Below are 16,251 nucleotides of genomic sequence, written 5' to 3'. Positions count from 1 at the left end.
TTTTCATTAGTGGATAATATTGAGTTTATATAGATGGCCGAGGTTTTTATTTATTTGTATACCTAGGTATCGTATTGCTTGCATTTGCCATCTGAATGGTGATTCTTGAATTTTGAGAAATCCGCATTATTCATTGGCATTGCTTCACTTTTATTTGCGTTAATCTTGTATCCCAACACTTCTCCATATTCCTTCAATTTCTTATGTAATTCTTTTATTGATATTTCTGCTTCTGTTAAGTATACTATAACGTCTTCTGCAAATAAACTGATTTTATATTCCTTGTCTTTTATTTTTATCCCTTTTATTTTATTTTCTGTTCTTATCAGTTCTGCTAATGGTTCAATGGCTAATGCGAACAATAAGGGAGATAGTGGGCATCCCTGCCTTGTTGATCTGCTTAAGTTAAATTGTTTTGATATATATCCATTTACTGTCACTTTTGCCAATGGCCCCTTATATAATGCTTTAATCCAATTAATATATTTCTCTGGTAAGCTGAATTTTTGTAGTACTTTGAATAAATAATTCCATTCTACTCTGTCAAAGGCCTTCCCTGCGTCTAAAGCAACCTCTACTGTTGGAGCTTTATTTCCTTCTACTGCATGAATTAAGTTAATAAATTTACAAATATTGTCTGTTGTTCGTCTTATTTTAATAAATCCAGTTTGGTCTAGATTTACTATTTTTGGTACATAGTCAGCTAATCTGTTTGCTAATAGTTTAGCTATTATCTTATAATAAGTAAAGATATTGGTCTATGATGCTGGTGCGAATGGATCTTTCCCTGTCTTTGGTATTACTGTAATTATTGCTGTTTTGCATGAATCTGGTAAGCTTTGTGTTATATCAATCTGGTTGATTACTTCCAGGAGGGGAGGAATTAATAAATCTTTAAATGTTTCATAGAATTCTTTTGGGAATCCATCCTCACCTGGTGTTTTATTATTCGGTAGTTTTTTTATTATCTCTTGTATTTCTACTATTTCAAATGGTTCTGTTAATTTATTTTGTTCCTCTATTTGTAATTTTGGTAGTTCAATTTTAGTTAAAAATTCATCTATTTTGTCTTCTTTCCCTTCGTTTTCACTTTGGTATAATTGATCGGAATTCTCTGAAGTTTTCATTTATCTCCGTTGGATTATATGTGATTTGTCTTTTTTCCTTGATGCCAATACCATTCTCTTACTTTGTTCTGTCTTAAGCTGCCACGCTAGAATTTTGTGCGTTTTTTCTCCTAGTTCATAATATTTCTGTTTTGTCTTCATTATGTTCTTCTCCACCTTATATGTTTGTAGTGTTTCATATTTTATTTTTTTTATCTGCCAATTCTCTTTTACTTGTGTCTTCCTTCATTGCTAATTCTTTTTCTATATTTACTATTTCCCTTTCCAACTGCTCTGTTTCCTGATTGTAGTCCTTCTTCATCTAGGTTACATAACTTATTATTTGCCCTCTGATGAACGCTTTATTGCGTCCCATAGTATAAACTTATCTTTCACTGATTCCGTATTTATTTCAAAGTACATTTTCATTTGTCTTTCAATGAATTCTCTAAAATCCTGCCTTTTAAGTAGCATGGAGTTTAATCTCCATCTATACATTCTTGGAGGGATGTCCTCTAACTCTATTGTCAATATCAGGGGTGAGTGGTCCGATAATATTCTAGCTTTATATTCTGTTTTTCTTACTCTGTCTTACATGCGAGCTGATAACAGGAATAGGTCTATTCTTGAGTATGTTTTATGTCTACCCGAATAATATGAATATTCCTTTTCCTTTGGGTGTTGTTTCCTCCATATATCCAAAAGTTGCATTTCTTGCATCGATTTAATTATAAATTTGGTTACTTTGTTCTTTCTGTTAATTTTTTTCCCAGTTTTATCCATGTTTGAATCCAAATTACGGTTGAAATCCCCTCCTATTAGCATGTTCCCTTGCGTGTCTGCTATCTTCAAAAAAATATCTTGCATAAATTTTTGATCTTCTTCGTTAGGTGAATATATATTGAGTAAATTCCAAAACTCCGAATATATCTGACATTTTATCATTACATATCTCCCTGCTGGATCTATTATTTCCTCTTCTATTTTAATTGGTACATTTTTACTGATTAATATAGCTACTCCTCTAGCTTTTGAATTATATGACGCTGCTGTTACATGTCCTATCCAATCTCTCTTTAATTTCTTGTGCTCCATTTCAGTTAAATGTGTTTCTTGCACGAATGCTATATCAATTTTTTCTTTTTTCAGTAAATTTAGCAGTTTCTTCCTTTTGATTTGGTTATGTATTCCGTTAATATTTAAAGTCATATAGTTCAATGTAGCCATTTCATACTTTGTTTATCTTTCCTTTCTGTTTCCTCATCATCACCTTTCCTTCTTATCCATTTCTGCTTTCTTTTTTTGAACACATTATAAGACAACATTTCTAAAACATAAAATATTTCCCTTATTCTCCTATCTAAAATTACTTTAACCCCACTATCCCCTCCCCTTCCTGAGTTGCCTTTTGTCCCTTGTCGGGCAACCACATCTCCCCTCTCCATTTGGATTTGTGAATCCGCTCACAAGCGTCAACTGATTTCGCAGTGACTGTTATTCTTCCCCACCTAGTCCCCCCAGAAAAGATTTTAATCTTTATATATAACAAAGGTCACTCTCTTAATTCCCTCCTTACTTCCTCTCTTCCCTATCTTTCCCTTATTAATTCTTATCTTTACACTACATATTTTCCTTTAAATACGGATACACTCATGTACACACACACACACACATATATATATATACACCCATATACACACATACATATAGTTCGTGGTCATTTTAGCTCTCGTTACATGTCTTCATCTCTCTGTCTGTTTTGTAGTTGTTCTGCAAATTTTCGTGCTTCCTCCGGATCCGAGAATAGTCTGTTTTGCTGCCCTGGAATAACTATTTTAAGTACCACTGGTACTTGAGCATAAATTTATATCCTTTTTTCCATAGGATCGCTTTTGCTGTATTAAACTCCTTTCTCTTCTTCAGGAGTTCAAAACTTATGTCTGGATAGAAAATTTTTTTTTGACCTTTGTATTCCAGTGGCTTTTTGTCTTCTCTTATTTTCTTCATTGCTTTCTCCAATATATTTTCTCTTGTTGTGTATATTAGGAATTTTACTAAAATGGATCTTGGTTTTTGTTGTGGCTGTGATTTAGGGGCTAATGTTCTCTGTGCCCTTTCTATTTCCATTTCTTCCTGTCATTCTGGTCTTCCTAGGACTCTGGGGATCCAATCTTTTATAAATTTTCTCATATTCTTGCCTTCTTCGTCTTCCTTAAGGCCCACTATCTTTATATTATTTCTTCTATTATAATTTTCCATTATATCAATCTTCTGAGTTAACAGCTCTTGTGTCTCTTTAACTTTTTTATTAGATTCTTCTAATTTCTTTTTTAAGTCCTCTACTTCCATTTCTACGGCTGTTTCTCGTTCTTCCACCTTGTCCACTCTTTTTCCTATATCTGACATGACCATCTCTAATCTATTCATTTTTTCTTCTGTACTTTTAATTTTTTTTATTTCACTAAATTCTTGTAATTGCCATTCTTTTACTGATTCCATATATTCTTTAAAAATAATATCCATTGTCTTGCCCTTCCCTTCTTCCATTTCTATCTGTTCTTCTTCTTCTTCCTCTGGGTTGGTCATATGTTGTTTCCTTGATTTCTTTTTACTCTTTTTCTTTCTTGTTCTCGTTGTTTTCTATGTTCTCTTCTTGTTGTTGTGTTGTAGCTGTCATTCTCAGCTGTGGAGATCGACTCCTCAGCTGGTCCCCCCTCCCGTCAGTGTTTTTTTTCATGCGCATCGCGCATGCGCGGTTGCGCACTTTTGCTTGGCTCCGCGAGCCATTTTTGTAGTCCCGAGCTCTGGACTTCGACTGACCTTAGGGAGCGGGCTTCTCTCTCCGCGGCGGGCCTTCTCGGACAGGTAAGGCCTTCACCTTCTTCTTCCGATGTCTTTTCTTCTTCTCTTCTTCCCGTGGCTTTTGACTTTTCTTTATTCATTGCCATTTTCTTCCCACCTTTATTTTCACTTTATTTTAATTTTTGTGTTTATGCCTTTGTGTTTTTTAAAAACTTTTCTGGAGAGGGCTGGAGTTCCCCGACCGGCCACTACTCCATCACGTGACTCCTCTCCGGAACCTCCACCTTGAAGCAATCATAAAGAAGGCTCACCAGCGGCTATACCTTATGAGGAGTTGAGAGATTCAGTCGGTCACTGAAGACTCTCAGAATCTTCTACTGGTGGAGAGTGTTCTGGCCGGTTGCATCCCTGCCCGGTACACAGGCGCCATCTCTCAGGAGAATAAACCTCAAAAGGTTGTTAACTTGGCCTGTGACATCATGGACACCAACTTCACTCCATCGAGGACATCGACATGAGGCTGTGTCTGAAAAAATCAGCTTCAATCCTCAAAGACCATCCCCCCCTTCACTCTGCTTCCATCGGGAAAAAGGTCCAGGACCCTGAAGACTGCACAAGGATGGCTTCTTCCCCGCCATCAGGTTCCTGAATGAACAATGAACCACAAACACTGCCTGACATTTTGAGGACTGTTATTTTTTTTTTACGGTAATGTTGTAAGATGGTTTCAATATGAATGTTTGCCCTGTGACGGTGCCACAAAAACACCAAATTTTATGACTTGTTCATAATAAATCCTGACTCTGTGGTTGAGAAGGCACACAATGGATTGACCTTTATCCATCGTGGGATTGAATTTAGGAGCCGAGAGGTCATGTTAGGTCTGACACAGGATTTTTCGGTTACGTTTGGACAACAGCGTGCTGTTGTTACTTACATTCATGTAGGACGTTAAAGTGTGGTCATCACAAGCATCGTTGACTTTTTTCCAATAAATGTTCTGAATTCTTTGTAGCTTCCTTGGTCAACCACTTCTTTTAGTTCAGTTGGAAAGTTTCCAGGGACTGATAAAGGACTGTTGGGAGAGACCGGGGCAGTGGGATCAGTGTGGGGACTGACACAGGGGTGTGGGAAGAGAGCAGGGAAGTGGGATCAGTGTGGGAACTGACAAGGGCTGTTGGTGACATACAAGCTAAATTTGCATTCATTCTCAACTCATGATTTTTCAACTTACAAAGTGTTTGTCAGATCGTAACCTCATTGTAAGTTGAGGAGCTCCTGGACTGGCTTTGGAGGTGGGGCAGAGGAGGTTCACCAGATTGATTCCACAGATAAGGAGAGATTGAGGTGTCTTGGGGTGGAATTTAGATGAATGAGAGGGGATCTTGTAGAAACATATAAAATTATGACAACTTAGAATTGTTCCCATGGGTGGGGGAGTCCAGAACGAGGGGACATCACCTCAAGATGCAGAGTGGATTTAGGATGGAGATGCTTTTCCCAGAGGGTGGGGAATCTGCAGAATTCGCTGCCCAGTGGAGGCGACCTCAGTGAATATATTTAAGACAAAGTTGGGTAGATTTTTACATTGTAAGGGATATGGGGAAAAGGCAGGAGGGTGAAGATGAGCTGATCATTAGATCATCCATGGTCACAATGAATGATGGGACAGGCTCGACGGGCCAGATGGCTGACTCCTGCACCGATTCCAGGAGTCTGAGGTTGCGGGAGCGCTGGGGATGAATCCAGACACTCAGCGTCTCTGAAGGGACTCTTGCTCTCGTACTGTAACGAGGGTCAGGTGCCACTAACAGCGACTCTTTGCCCTACAGCGAGAAGAAGGGAATTTCATGTAATATTACACATTGTGTTCTGTTACAGGACAGAAAAGGAATCTTGAAACGTGACACCAAGGTGGTGTGTGATGTGGCTACTGAGTTGTGACACTCTCCCTATCAGAGAACACAGAGGTGTCAGTGTACAGAGTGGAGGAAGGGGGGAGGGGAGGTAGAGGGGGGAAAGTGGAGGAGAGGAAGGAAGGGAGGATGGGAGGGAGGGAGGTGGAGGGGAGAGGAGGGGAAGGGAGTGAAGGGTAGTAGGATTAGTGTGGGGTTTTCCCCCACACTGATCCCACTGCCCCACACTCTCCCCACAGCCCCGTGTCAGTCCCCACACTGATCCCATTGCCCCGCTCTCTCCCCACAACCCCGTGTCAGTCCCCACACTGATCCCACTGCCCCCTCTCTCCCCACAGCCCGGGTCAGTCCCCAAACTGTTCCTTCTGTCCTGTTCTCTTCCCACAGCCCCATGTTAGACCCCACACTGATCTCTCTGCACTATTCTCTCCCCACACCCCTGCGTCAGTCCCCACATTGATCCCACTGCCTTGTTCTCTCCCCACAGCCCCGGGTCAGTCCCCAAACTAATCCCACTCCCCCGCTCTCTCCCTACAGCCTCGTGTCAGTCCCGACACTGATCCCACTGCCCTGTTCTCTCCCCATAGCCTTCTCCCTCCCTGAACACAGCGACACAGGAAAAACTGCTAGATGGACTGCGTCCATGTTTATTTCCCAGCTCACCGGTTCTGCTACCAGGGTGGGGTGTCTGCTGCCAACCCAAGCACCATCCTGGTCCAATTCAACGACTCGAACTCCAGATCCGGTTACTTCTCTCCTTGTCAAACCGTGAGGGGCCTCATGGGGACATTGTTGGGTGCAGGGCTAGCGGGGGTCAGCCCCAGAGTGGCCAACCCCCACTCAGTCCCATCCCCAGGGGCCAAGATAGCGACAGATCTGGTCGTAGTCCAGGTTCAGGAGATGGCCCTCATCCTGTTGGAGTTCAACCAGAGCCCGACACCTCATCCTATCGCGTTGTAGCACCCGGCCCATCTGTGGAGGAGAGAGGAGGAGAGAATGAGGGGGAGGAAGGAGAGGGGAGATGGAGAAAATGGGAGAGGGGGAAGGGGAGAGAGGTGGGGGGAGTAGGGAGCAGTGAGCAGAGGGGGGGGAGACAGGAGCAAGGGGACGGGGTGTGAGGGGGCAGAGGGGAGTGTTGAGGCAGCAGAGGGAAAGGGGAGGGGGAGGAGGGAAAGGGTGAGAAGAGGGTTTCACTCACCGAGCCCCTGTGCTCTCCACGGACCACCATAATGGGATTGGACTCTGCCTTGGGGATGACCGTCTCCAGCATGGACTGTGTCACCCCTGTCCAGAGGAGAGGGGACATGTCACATCCTTTCGAACTGCCCCATGCCCACTCACCGCCTCCCGAGCCCTCTCACCTCACCCCCTCCCCTCCTCCCTTCCCTACACCACTTCCTCCTCGACCCCTCCCCCAAATCCTTCTCTCCTTCCCCAATACCTCCTTACAATCCCTCACTATCCCCTCTCCCCTCCACCACCCCTCTCTGCAACCCCTTCCCCTCCCTTCCTGCCTTCCACTCCCCCTCCATCCCCACCAAACCTTACCCCCCCCCCACAAACATTCCCTCGCTCCCTTCCTTTCACCTCCCCTCCCTCTGTCCCCACACCCTCCATCCCCTCCCCCCCCCCTTACCTTCCAGTAGCCTGCCTCCATCAGTCCGACACACACAGCGCCCGGATGCCAGGACATCCTCTATGGTGACCTGCGGGCAGGGAGAGAGTAAAGGTGGGGACTCCCTTCACCCCTCTCCCTTCAACATCCTCCCCTCTCCACTCCACCCTCTCCCCCCACCCTACCACTCCCCATTCCCCCCCTCCCCCAATCACACCCTTTCCCCTCCTACCTTGGAATTGTAGAAAGCCCCCCCCATGTAGTTCCTGTCCACCAGTCGGACCTGAAGGTCCGGGTGTAGCCAGCAGGAATCTCGTGCCGGTCCCCGCTTCCTGTGGGGGGGAGAGCAGAGGGGCTCAATGTCCTGTCCTGTCTCCACCTTCGCCTCTCTGTGCAGGGGGGAAGCAGAGGATATCAGTGTCCCATCTTGTCCCCACCACCACCCTCACCCCTCAGATCCACCCCACCGTTCATCTTCATACCCCAAGGTCCTTCAGACACTCCACGCCATTCACACTTGTACCCTGAGGTCCCTCAGACCCTCCCCACTGTTCACCCTCGTACCCTGAGGTCCCTCAGACCCGCCCCTCCCACTGTTCACCCTCGTATCCTGATATCCATCCGTCCCTCCACACTACCCAGCAGAGCCATACCTCGACCCTCCGTCCTTGTGCCTGCGTTTCCTGTCCCGGACCGATCCCGGCTCCCTCTGGGTGCTGGTCTGTGACCTCAGCTCTCCTTCCCGTTGTCCGCCTCCCCCAGGAGAGGGCTGCGGGTCTACGTGGGGATGTGAGGCGGAGGGGGTGAATATTTTGCACTGCAGGTGGGAGATCACACAGCCCCTCCCAAAGACGTCTCCCTACCGCTCTTCTCGGATGGTCAGCTTCCCTTATCAGGAGGGGAGGGAGCTCTTTCTCCTTCGCAGGAACTGCCTTTCCCTCTCCCGCCCGGGGAAGCCGCCTCTCCCGCCCGGGGAAGCCGCCTCTCCCGCCCGGGGAAGCCGCCTCTCCCGCCCGGGGAAGCCGCCTCTCCCGCCCGGGGAAGCCGCCTCTCCCGCCCGGGGAAGCCGCCTCTCCCGCCCGGGGAAGCCGCCTCTCCCGCCCGGGGAAGCCGCCTCTCCCGCCCGGGGAAGCCGCCTCTCCCGCCCGGGGAAGCCGCCTCTCCCGCCCGGGGAAGCCGCCTCTCCCGCCCGGGGAAGCCGCCTCTCCCGCCCGGGGAAGCCGCCTCTCCCGCCCGGGGAAGCCGCCTCTCCCGCCCGGGGAAGCCGCCTCTCCCGCCCGGGGAAGCCGCCTCTCCCGCCCGGGGAAGCCGCCTCTCCCGCCCGGGGAAGCCGCCTCTCCCGCCCGGGGAAGCCGCCTCTCCCGCCCGGGGAAGCCGCCTCTCCCGCCCGGGGAAGCCGCCTCTCCCGCCCGGGGAAGCCGCCTCTCCCGCCCGGGGAAGCCGCCTCTCCCGCCCGGGGAAGCCGCCTCTCCCGCCCGGGGAAGCCGCCTCTCCCGCCCGGGGAAGCCGCCTCTCCCGCCCGGGGAAGCCGCCTCTCCCGCCCGGGGAAGCCGCCTCTCCCGCCCGGGGAAGCCGCCTCTCCCGCCCGGGGAAGCCGCCTCTCCCGCCCGGGGAAGCCGCCTCTCCCGCCCGGGGAAGCCGCCTCTCCCGCCCGGGGAAGCCGCCTCTCCCGCCCGGGGAAGCCGCCTCTCCCGCCCGGGGAAGCCGCCTCTCCCGCCCGGGGAAGCCGCCTCTCCCGCCCGGGGAAGCCGCCTCTCCCGCCCGGGGAAGCCGCCTCTCCCGCCCGGGGAAGCCGCCTCTCCCGCCCGGGGAAGCCGCCTCTCCCGCCCGGGGAAGCCGCCTCTCCCGCCCGGGGAAGCCGCCTCTCCCGCCCGGGGAAGCCGCCTCTCCCGCCCGGGGAAGCCGCCTCTCCCGCCCGGGGAAGCCGCCTCTCCCGCCCGGGGAAGCCGCCTCTCCCGCCCGGGGAAGCCGCCTCTCCCGCCCGGGGAAGCCGCCTCTCCCGCCCGGGGAAGCCGCCTCTCCCGCCCGGGGAAGCCGCCTCTCCCGCCCGGGGAAGCCGCCTCTCCCGCCCGGGGAAGCCGCCTCTCCCGCCCGGGGAAGCCGCCTCTCCCGCCCGGGGAAGCCGCCTCTCCCGCCCGGGGAAGCCGCCTCTCCCGCCCGGGGAAGCCGCCTCTCCCGCCCGGGGAAGCCGCCTCTCCCGCCCGGGGAAGCCGCCTCTCCCGCCCGGGGAAGCCGCCTCTCCCGCCCGGGGAAGCCGCCTCTCCCGCCCGGGGAAGCCGCCTCTCCCGCCCGGGGAAGCCGCCTCTCCCGCCCGGGGAAGCCGCCTCTCCCGCCCGGGGAAGCCGCCTCTCCCGCCCGGGGAAGCCGCCTCTCCCGCCCGGGGAAGCCGCCTCTCCCGCCCGGGGAAGCCGCCTCTCCCGCCCGGGGAAGCCGCCTCTCCCGCCCGGGGAAGCCGCCTCTCCCGCCCGGGGAAGCCGCCTCTCCCGCCCGGGGAAGCCGCCTCTCCCGCCCGGGGAAGCCGCCTCTCCCGCCCGGGGAAGCCGCCTCTCCCGCCCGGGGAAGCCGCCTCTCCCGCCCGGGGAAGCCGCCTCTCCCGCCCGGGGAAGCCGCCTCTCCCGCCCGGGGAAGCCGCCTCTCCCGCCCGGGGAAGCCGCCTCTCCCGCCCGGGGAAGCCGCCTCTCCCGCCCGGGGAAGCCGCCTCTCCCGCCCGGGGAAGCCGCCTCTCCCGCCCGGGGAAGCCGCCTCTCCCGCCCGGGGAAGCCGCCTCTCCCGCCCGGGGAAGCCGCCTCTCCCGCCCGGGGAAGCCGCCTCTCCCGCCCGGGGAAGCCGCCTCTCCCGCCCGGGGAAGCCGCCTCTCCCGCCCGGGGAAGCCGCCTCTCCCGCCCGGGGAAGCCGCCTCTCCCGCCCGGGGAAGCCGCCTCTCCCGCCCGGGGAAGCCGCCTCTCCCGCCCGGGGAAGCCGCCTCTCCCGCCCGGGGAAGCCGCCTCTCCCGCCCGGGGAAGCCGCCTCTCCCGCCCGGGGAAGCCGCCTCTCCCGCCCGGGGAAGCCGCCTCTCCCGCCCGGGGAAGCCGCCTCTCCCGCCCGGGGAAGCCGCCTCTCCCGCCCGGGGAAGCCGCCTCTCCCGCCCGGGGAAGCCGCCTCTCCCGCCCGGGGAAGCCCCCTCTCCCGCCCGGGGAAGCCCCCTCTCCCGCCCGGGGAAGCCCCCTCTCCCGCCCGGGGAAGCCCCCTCTCCCGCCGGGGGAAGCCCCCTCTCCCGCCGGGGGAAGCCCCCTCTCCCGCCCGGGGAAGCCCCCTCTCCCGCCCGGGGATATCCCAGCTCCCTCCCCTCCCCCATACTCACCAGGACCCTCAGACGAAGAGGCTGCAGCCCCCCTGCGGACCATGTCCAGCCGGTGCTGACTAACCGTCACCACCTCTCCCCCCAGTTCCAGGCGCACCAAAGCGCGGGCATTGTCCGGGTCGAGAGCCTGCACCTGGAGCAGGGGGGGGGGGTCAGAGGGCAGGTGTCAAAGGGCAGCACAAGAAGAGCTCAGAGTGCAGAACAAGGCGTGGTCAGAGGGCATGGGTCAGTGCAGGGATGGAGTGCGGGGTCCTGGAGTAAGGGAGACTGTCCTGAAGGATGAGGGATTGATTGGTATAGGAGACGGGGGATCCTGGGGAGGTGGGGATGGTTTCTGGGGGAATCCTGAGGGGTATGGGGAGGGTCTCCAGGAGACAGAAGGTGTGGGGAAAGTCTCTGGGGGGGGGCCAGAGGGGATGGGGAAGGGGTCTCTGTTAATACTGGGGCAGTCTCGGCAACCCCAGGCCAACCTACCTGCCCCAACAGCTCACGGTGAGGGCCCTGCCGAACACGGACCGTGGCGCCGAGACACAGCCCCTGCTCCTCCTCCTCCTGCTGCTTCCCCCGGCCCGCTCCAGGTGTCCTGCCTCCACCGGGTGGATCCAAGTCCCGGCTCAGCGATCGGTCAGCCCCCAGGCCCAGTCCCTTTGGCCTCAGTTGATGCTCACGAGGCTTCACATCCCTCCGGTGGTGGGGGGGTGTAGGGAACAGGAAAATCAATAATCTGCATCAGTGACGTATCCCATACACCCGCATGACCTGCCCCCTGACCTGTCCGTCACCCTCATCACCCGCCGACAGACCTGTCCGTCACCCTCACAACTCGCCCACGGACCTGTCCGCCACCCTCACGACCCGCCCACGGACATCTCTGTCACCCACATGACCAGACCATGCACCTATCCATCATCCACATGACCCGCCCAGATCTGTCCATCACCCACATGACCTGCCCCCAGATTTGTCCACCACCCGCATGCCCTTCCCATGAAGTCATCTACCCCCATTCCAGCAGACCTTCCCCCCATTCCAGCAGACCTTCCCCCCATTCCAGCAGACCTTCCCCCCATTCCACCAGTACCTTCCCCCCATTCCACCAGTACCTTCCCCCCATTCCACCAGTACCTTCCCCCCATTCCACCAGTACCTTCCCCCATTCCACCAGTACCTTCCCCCCATTCCACCAGTACCTTCCCCTATTCCACCAGTACCTTCCCCCCATTCCACCAGTACCTTCCCCCCATTCCACCAGTACCTTCCCCCCATTCCACCAGTACCTTGCCCCCATTCCACCAGTACCTTGCCCCCATTCCACCAGTACCTTGCCCCCATTCCACCAGTACCTTGCCCCCATTCCACCAGTACCTTGCCCCCATTCCACCAGACCTTCACCCCATTCCACCAGACCTTCCCCCATTCTACCAGACCTTCCCCCCATTCCACCAGACCTTCCCCCCATTCCACCAGACCTTCCCCCCATTCCACCAGACCTTCCCCCATTCCACCAGACCTTCCCCCATTCCACCAGACCTTCCCCCCATTCCACCAGACCTTCCCCCCATTCCACCAGACCTTCCCCCCATTCCACCAGACCTTCCCCCCATTCCACCAGACCTTCCCCCATTCCACCAGACCTTCCCCCCATTCCACCAGACCTTCCCCCCATTCCACCAGACCTTCCCCCATTCCACCAGACCTTCCCCCCATTCAACCAGACCTTCCCCCCCATTCCACCAGACCTTCCCCCCCATTCCACCAGACCATCCCCCCCATTCCACCAGACATTCCCCCCCATTCCACCAGACATTCCCCCCCATTCCACCAGACCTTCCCCCCATTCCACCAGATCTTCCCCCCCATCCAACATCCCGCCAGACCCCACTCACTGTTTGAAGGTGTGGCCAATCCCCTCTCCCTCCTTCCAGCCCATCCCTCGTAGCATGGCCATCCCATAAGCCTGCACCGGGACCGCCTCGTACTCCTCGGCTGTGGACTGGGTGGTGGGGGGGGGGTGGGAGGTCAGTCCTGTCCCATCCTGCTGCCCTCCCCCGTCGCCCCACAGTCCCCTCCCCCGTCGCCTCACAGTCCCCTCCCCCGTCGCCCCACAGTCCCCTCCCCCGTCGCCCCACAGTCCCCTCCCCCGTCGCCCCACAGTCCCCTCCCCGTCGCCCCACAGTCCCCTCCCCCGTCGCCCCACAGTCCCCTCCCCCGTCGCCCCACAGTCCCCTCCCCCGTCGCCCCACAGTCCCCTCCCCCGTCGCCCCACAGTCCCCTCCCCCGTCGCCCCACAGTCCCCTCCCCCCGTCGCCCCACAGTCCCCTCCCCCCGTCGCCCCACAGTCCCCTCCCCCGTCGCCCCACAGTCCCCTCCCCCGTCGCCCCACAGTCCCCTCCCCCGTCGCCCCACAGTCCCCTCCCCCGTCGCCCCACAGTCCCCTCCCCCGTCGCCCCACAGTCCCCTCCCCCGTCGCCCCACAGTCCCCTCCCCCGTCGCCCCACAGTCCCCTCCCCCGTCGCCCCACAGTCCCCTCCCCCGTCGCCCCACAGTCCCCTCCCCCGTCGCCCCACAGTCCCCTCCCCCGTCGCCCCACAGTCCCCTCCCCCGTCGCCCCACAGTCCCCTCCCCCCGTCGCCCCCACAGTCCCCTCCCCCCGTCGCCCCACAGTCCCCTCCCCCGTCGCCCCACAGTCCCCTCCCCCGTCGCCCCACAGTCCCCTCCCCCGTCGCCCCACAGTCCCCTCCCCCGTCGCCCCACAGTCCCCTCCCCCGTCGCCCCACAGTCCCCTCCCCCGTCGCCCCACAGTCCCCTCCCCCGTCGCCCCACAGTCCCCTCCCCCGTCGCCCCACAGTCCCCTCCCCCGTCGCCCCACAGTCCCCTCCCCCGTCGCCCCACAGTCCCCTCCCCCCGTCGCCCCACAGTCCCCTCCCCCCGTCGCCCCACAGTCCCCTCCCCCCGTCGCCCCACAGTCCCCTCCCCCGTCGCCCCACAGTCCCCTCCCCCGTCGCCCCACAGTCCCCTCCCCCGTCGCCCCACAGTCCCCTCCCCCGTCGCCCCACAGTCCCCTCCCCCGTCGCCCCACAGTCCCCTCCGCCGTCGCCCCACAGTCCCCTCCCCCGTCGCCCCACAGTCCCCTCCCCCGTCGCCCCACAGTCCCCTCCCCCGTCGCCCCACAGTCCCCTCCCCCCGTCGCCCCACAGTCCCCTCCCCCCGTCGCCCCACAGTCCCCTCCCCCGTCGCCCCACAGTCCCCTCCCCCGTCGCCCCACAGTCCCCTCCCCCGTCGCCCCACAGTCCCCTCCCCCGTCGCCCCACAGTCCCCTCCCCCGTCGCCCCACAGTCCCCTCCCCCGTCGCCCCACAGTCCCCTCCCCCGTCGCCCCACAGTCCCCTCCCCCGTCGCCCCACAGTCCCCTCCCCCGTCGCCCCACAGTCCCCTCCCCCGTCGCCCCACAGTCCCCCTCCCCCGTCGCCCCACAGTCCCCTCCCCCGTCGCCCCACAGTCCCCTCCCCCGTCGCCCCACAGTCCCCTCCCCCGTCGCCCCACAGTCCCCTCCCCCGTCGCCCCACAGTCCCCTCCCCCGTCGCCCCACAGTCCCCTCCCCGTCGCCCCACAGTCCCCTCCCCGTCGCCCCACAGTCCCCTCCCCGTCGCCCCACAGTCCCCTCCCCCGTCGCCCCACAGTCCCCTCCCCCGTCGCCCCACAGTCCCCTCCCCCGTCGCCCCACAGTCCCCTCCCCCGTCGCCCCAGTCCCCTCCCCCGTCGCCCCACAGTCCCCTCCCCCGTCGCCCCACAGTCCCCTCCCCCGTCGCCCCACAGTCCCCTCCCCCGTCGCCCCACAGTCCCCTCCCCCGTCGCCCCACAGTCCCCTCCCCCGTCGCCCCACAGTCCCCTCCCCCGTCGCCCCACAGTCCCCTCCCCCGTCGCCCCACAGTCCCCTCCCCCGTCGCCCCACAGTCCCCTCCCCCGTCGCCCCACAGTCCCCTCCCCCGTCGCCCCACAGTCCCCTCCCCCGTCGCCCCACAGTCCCCTCCCCCGTCGCCCCACAGTCCCCTCCCCCGTCGCCCCACAGTCCCCTCCCTCTCCACCAGCCCCCACCCACCGAGTCGGGCCGTAGCTTGGTGCTGACCCTTTCTCCATCCTCCACACCGCTGGGGGGCTGGTTCTGCATCAGCAGGGGAATGCTGAAGGTGGTCTGGTCCCAAGGATCCTCCCTCTGCCGCTGCGACTCTGCTGGACAAAGACACAGTGAGCAAGGAAGTGGGTCCAATCCTCGTACCCCGAGATCCCTCTGCCCCTCGACACTCCCAACTCCCCAACGTTCACTCTCGTACCCTGAGTTCCGCCTGTCCCTACATACTCCCCACCGTTCACCTTCATACTTCTGTCCCTCTACAATCCCCACTGTTCACCCTTGTACCCCGAGCCCCCTCTGCCCTTTGACACTCCCCACTGTTCACCCTTGTACCCTGAAGCCCCTCTGTCCCTCCATACCATTCAACCTCGTATCGCAAGGTCCCCACCATTCACCCTCATATCCCGAGGTCCCTCTGTCCCTCAACACTCCCCATCGTTCATCCCATACCCCGATGTTCCTCTGTCCCTCAACATTCCCCACTGCTTGTCCTTGTACCACGAGGTCCCTCAGACCCTCCCAACCATTCACCCTTGTACACGACGTCCCTCAGGGATCCCCCACGCGAGGGGATACAGCACCCCGCCTCCCCCATGCCCAAAGCACCTTCAATGAGCTCCTGGACAGCCCGAGACAGCATCTCCGCATCTTCCTGTTCTCCACCTCTTCTGGCCTCCGACGATACCTCTGTCCTCGGCTTCGGCCTGTGCCACCTGTTCTTCTGGATGAGGGGGATGACAAGTGGCCGGGGTCTATCGCATGGCTTCACACTAGGGGAAGGGTAGGTGGTGTGGGTTAGGAGAGGTGGGGGTCGGGAGGGGGAGAAGAGAAGGGGAGAGATGGGGAGAGGGAAGGGGGAGAGGAGGAGGGGGTTGGATAGAGAATGGGTGAGGGAGGTAATGGAACCAATTACGCAATGTCAGTATAGTCCCCGTCCCTATGACGTCACGCCTCCATGACGTCACATATCGATGGCCCTCCCGCCCGCGCAAGCCCACCTCAGCACCTCGCCGGCCTCCAGGCCGCTCACTGCCTCTCCCTCCGTGCTCGGTTGCGCCTCCCTCGCCCGCGGCCTGCTGAGGGTGCGGGCGAAGCCGAAAGAAACGGGACCCCGCTGAGCCTCCGCGTTCCCTTCCTCCGACAGCGGCCGCGGTACATCACCCGCAGGATCGGCCATCCTCTCAGCGGCGTTTAGATATGCCAGTACGCATGCGTGAGCTGCAGCAAGGGACGCCCGGGAATTGGAGCTCAAAACTCAACACTACTATTCCCAGTAGCCTCTGCGTGATTATGTATATAGCACTGTAAATTAGAAATAGGGTTACATCTCCCAGTTCAAAC

At 57.8% G+C, this 16,251-nt stretch overlaps 1 protein-coding gene across 8 annotated transcripts in view; it reads right to left on the bottom strand.

The window, feature by feature from the left end:
* gpkow (G patch domain and KOW motifs) overlaps window positions 1-16,251 on the bottom strand; it is a 23,159-nt gene extending 6,908 nt beyond the window's left edge. The window contains exons 1-12 of one of the 8 annotated variants that reach the window (XR_011354642.1): window positions 15,909-16,243; window positions 15,517-15,680; window positions 14,878-15,008; window positions 12,666-12,772; window positions 11,254-11,503; window positions 10,780-10,912; window positions 8,093-8,216; window positions 7,672-7,828; window positions 7,461-7,530; window positions 7,023-7,108; window positions 6,488-6,796; window positions 4,846-4,983 (exon numbers count right to left, since the gene is read on the bottom strand). Coding sequence is in view for 7 of the 8 variants with exons in the window: in XM_069929142.1 (XP_069785243.1) it covers window positions 6,665-6,796; window positions 7,023-7,108; window positions 7,461-7,530; window positions 7,672-7,828; window positions 8,093-8,216; window positions 10,780-10,912; window positions 11,254-11,503; window positions 12,666-12,772; window positions 14,878-15,008; window positions 15,517-15,680; window positions 15,909-16,087 (1,533 nt within the window). In the remaining variant the exon portion in view is untranslated. Of the gene's footprint in view, window positions 1-4,845; window positions 4,984-6,445; window positions 6,797-7,022; window positions 7,109-7,460; window positions 7,531-7,671; window positions 7,829-8,092; window positions 8,217-10,779; window positions 10,913-11,253; window positions 11,504-12,665; window positions 12,773-14,877; window positions 15,009-15,516; window positions 15,681-15,908 lie in introns of those variants that run through there. The other 7 variants (XM_069929148.1, XM_069929144.1, XM_069929142.1 and 4 more) reach the window with 7 other exon arrangements.

Source organism: Narcine bancroftii, chromosome 3 (assembly GCF_036971445.1).
Source record: "Narcine bancroftii isolate sNarBan1 chromosome 3, sNarBan1.hap1, whole genome shotgun sequence".
NCBI classification, from domain to species: domain Eukaryota; kingdom Metazoa; phylum Chordata; class Chondrichthyes; order Torpediniformes; family Narcinidae; genus Narcine; species Narcine bancroftii.
This window is presented reverse-complemented; position numbering and strand designations above follow the sequence as displayed.